Raw genomic sequence first — 2,667 nt, forward strand, 5'->3', positions numbered from 1 at the left:
CTTTCATATGACTTGCTTGGCTTCAAATAGAACTTGTTTCTGGGGTTATTTGGCCGTCTGAATCTGATGGGAACACTGGTTTGGTCCGAAAAAATCATATTTCAGAGTGATGCTACCCCCTCCCCCTACCTACTACCTACTGTGCCCAGAGGCAGGATTCCATGTCGATACTGATGTATAAAAGGATGTTCCTAGTGTTTTTGTATCATATTAAGTGATTGGAGATGGTCTCAGAGTCATCCGGGCCCATGTGAATTGTGATGTGTCAGTTTGCCTGATGCCCCCCCCACAAAGATCGATTTTTCTAGGCTTCCCATGACTTGTCAGTCCTTCAGGAGCATCCTTCCTGGGGGTTATTGAACCCTCTGAACATGATGGTCAAGCCAGATTTGCCAGAAAAAATCATGTTCTTGAGATATGCAAGGTCCCCCTCCCCCTCCTATCTCATATATCTTCATATTATGTGAATACTGATATATCAAAGGATGTTCCTAGTGTTTTATGATCACAGGAATCGATTGGAGATGGTCCCAGATTATTTCTAGCCTGTTTGAATTGAAATATGTCAGTTTGCCTCATACCCCCCACAAAGATCGATTTTTACAGACTTCCCATGACTTGCCAGTGCTCCAAAAGCATTTTTCCTGGGGGTTCTTGATCCATCTGAACACGATGGTCGAGCCAGATTTCCCAGAAAAAATCGCGTTCTTGAGATATACAAGGTCCTCCTCTCCCCTCCTACCTCCTATATTTTGCTGTGCTTGAATTTAACTTAAGACCGATACTGTAAAGGCCTGTCCTAGGGTTTTTTAGGTGTAGGAATCGATTGGTGATGATCCTGGACCACCTGGAGATCAATATTGGTGACATATGGTGGTGGACCCAAAAAGTCAATATTTTGGCCATATCTCCACAACCCAACCGCCGATTTCTTTAATTGTTGGCTCATATCATTCCTAGAAGTACCCTCCATGATATGTACCAGCCCATGAAAAGAAAGTTTTTCACAAGTTTGAAACCTATTTCTGAAATGACCATATAAATATTCTTCTGTTCCCTGCAGCGCGCGGATCCTACGCTTTATCGGTCTACAGACTTTGAAAGAAGCAATGCGCTATGACAAGTGATACGTCACGTCCTCTGGATCCTGGGCGAGTACGTCGAAGGCCCGTCAGACATCAAGCCACATTAATATTCTCGGACATCCGCAAAGTGCTTGCGAGATCCCTATTCTTGCGAGCGAGCAGCGGTTACTGGATGAGGCTAGCAGAGAGGAGGACAGGAAGGAGGACAGGAAGGTCGAGGGAAGCGGGCGGCAAAAGGTTCTTGCTGACGGGACATGTGCGACAGAGACGGCGTACACCAGCACCAACTCAGCGAGATGTGACTAGAAGCTGTCAAGACTGCGTCCAAGCCACCCTAAGTCACCATTAAGAGAAGTGTGTGGCGTACCCGTTCAACGTTTATTTCCGAGTCGTTCAAACTTTTCGGGATGTGATGTTAGCTCTGATATTAGAAGGCGACTTTTTTTCACGGGTTTGGTACTTGCCTCGGCGCTGACAGAGCTCGTGTTACGATTGAGTCGATGACCTTACAAACGACCGGCCAAAGGCCAATGCTTTCCGTGCTGGGGTACGTACTACTTTTAATGGTTCTACTATCATATTCACTGACGCCCACCCAGTCCATGTTGATCATGGCGTCTATTATCCACAATCGCCAGTCGAAGTTTGTCACGGGTACCGATCGACGAGGATTCCAACGAGCGCATTCTTAACAAACCCTAAGCAAGCCTCCGTCGTCCACGATATCTTCTTGAAGGACACGAAAGCGGCATGCTCCAAGATGCTCGTCACTCCGGAGGTGCGTGCCTAGTCTACTGCAAGCTGTGATGTTACTGATGATCGGACAGAAAAAGCAGCGGAAAAGAAAGAATCAGAAAGCACGAAGGAACATGTCGTACAAGTCGATGACTTGCTTACTTTCAGACAGTTCTCGGAAAAATCGGCGGATGATCCCATTGATGTAGGATTTTGTTACCGGTTGATTATATGCCACTCATTTTTATCAGTACGTGGAAAACTTAGGCAAGAAGACGGGGGCTGCTGAAATCCGGGAAGACTTCATATCCAACCTCAGTCGCATATCCCAGCTCACAGGTATGTTTTGTAGTGCAGCCGTCATCTCGAGTTTCGGTGCTCATCACTTTCAGGTTTTTCGGATCCTATATATGCAGAAGCATACGTCAAGTCAATACTATGCTTGGTGTGTATACTTGATGGGCTATTTCATGGGCGACAGTCGTTAACGGTACTCAGAATGTGCTTCTGGTCAATCAGACGTCCAATACGCTGCAGAATCTTTTCGCGACGCTTGGTGACCTCAAACTGGTCGAGTGACCTGCTGTATATACCATAGCGCCTCACGGTTTCAAGGGTATCAAGGCCACAATCAAGGTAACAACCAAAGATAATCGATAATCCCCCGCTCATCCATATTAATTGTGTATCATAGGTCTCATCAACAGGCGTTATATTTGGCAGCATCCTATGGGATGGCCCTGCCCTCGCTGAATGGTGTGTTATCTTGAACGACATCGACATCGACATCGACATCTTGGACTATATCAAGCCTGCATGCTGTAGCGAGACACAGGTATATCTTTAA

General features: G+C 46.2%; 1 protein-coding gene across 1 annotated transcript; it reads left to right on the plus strand.

The window, feature by feature from the left end:
• Positions 1 to 1,116: 1,116 nt before the first annotated feature.
• On the plus strand, positions 1,117 to 2,667 carry DFJ58DRAFT_876096 (coatomer beta C-terminal region-domain-containing protein; the record flags this gene model as incomplete). Its single annotated transcript, XM_041394440.1, has 11 exons — positions 1,117 to 1,155; positions 1,224 to 1,341; positions 1,583 to 1,632; positions 1,685 to 1,739; positions 1,789 to 1,863; positions 1,913 to 2,025; positions 2,072 to 2,159; positions 2,213 to 2,265; positions 2,319 to 2,390; positions 2,436 to 2,456; positions 2,515 to 2,667. The coding sequence occupies 11 exons, from the start codon at positions 1,117 to 1,119 to the stop codon at positions 2,665 to 2,667; spliced, it is 837 nt and encodes a 278-aa protein (XP_041235112.1).

This window comes from Suillus subalutaceus (assembly GCF_016647625.1).
Source record: "Suillus subalutaceus strain FC151 chromosome Unknown DFJ58scaffold_363, whole genome shotgun sequence".
NCBI lineage: Eukaryota > Fungi > Basidiomycota > Agaricomycetes > Boletales > Suillaceae > Suillus > Suillus subalutaceus.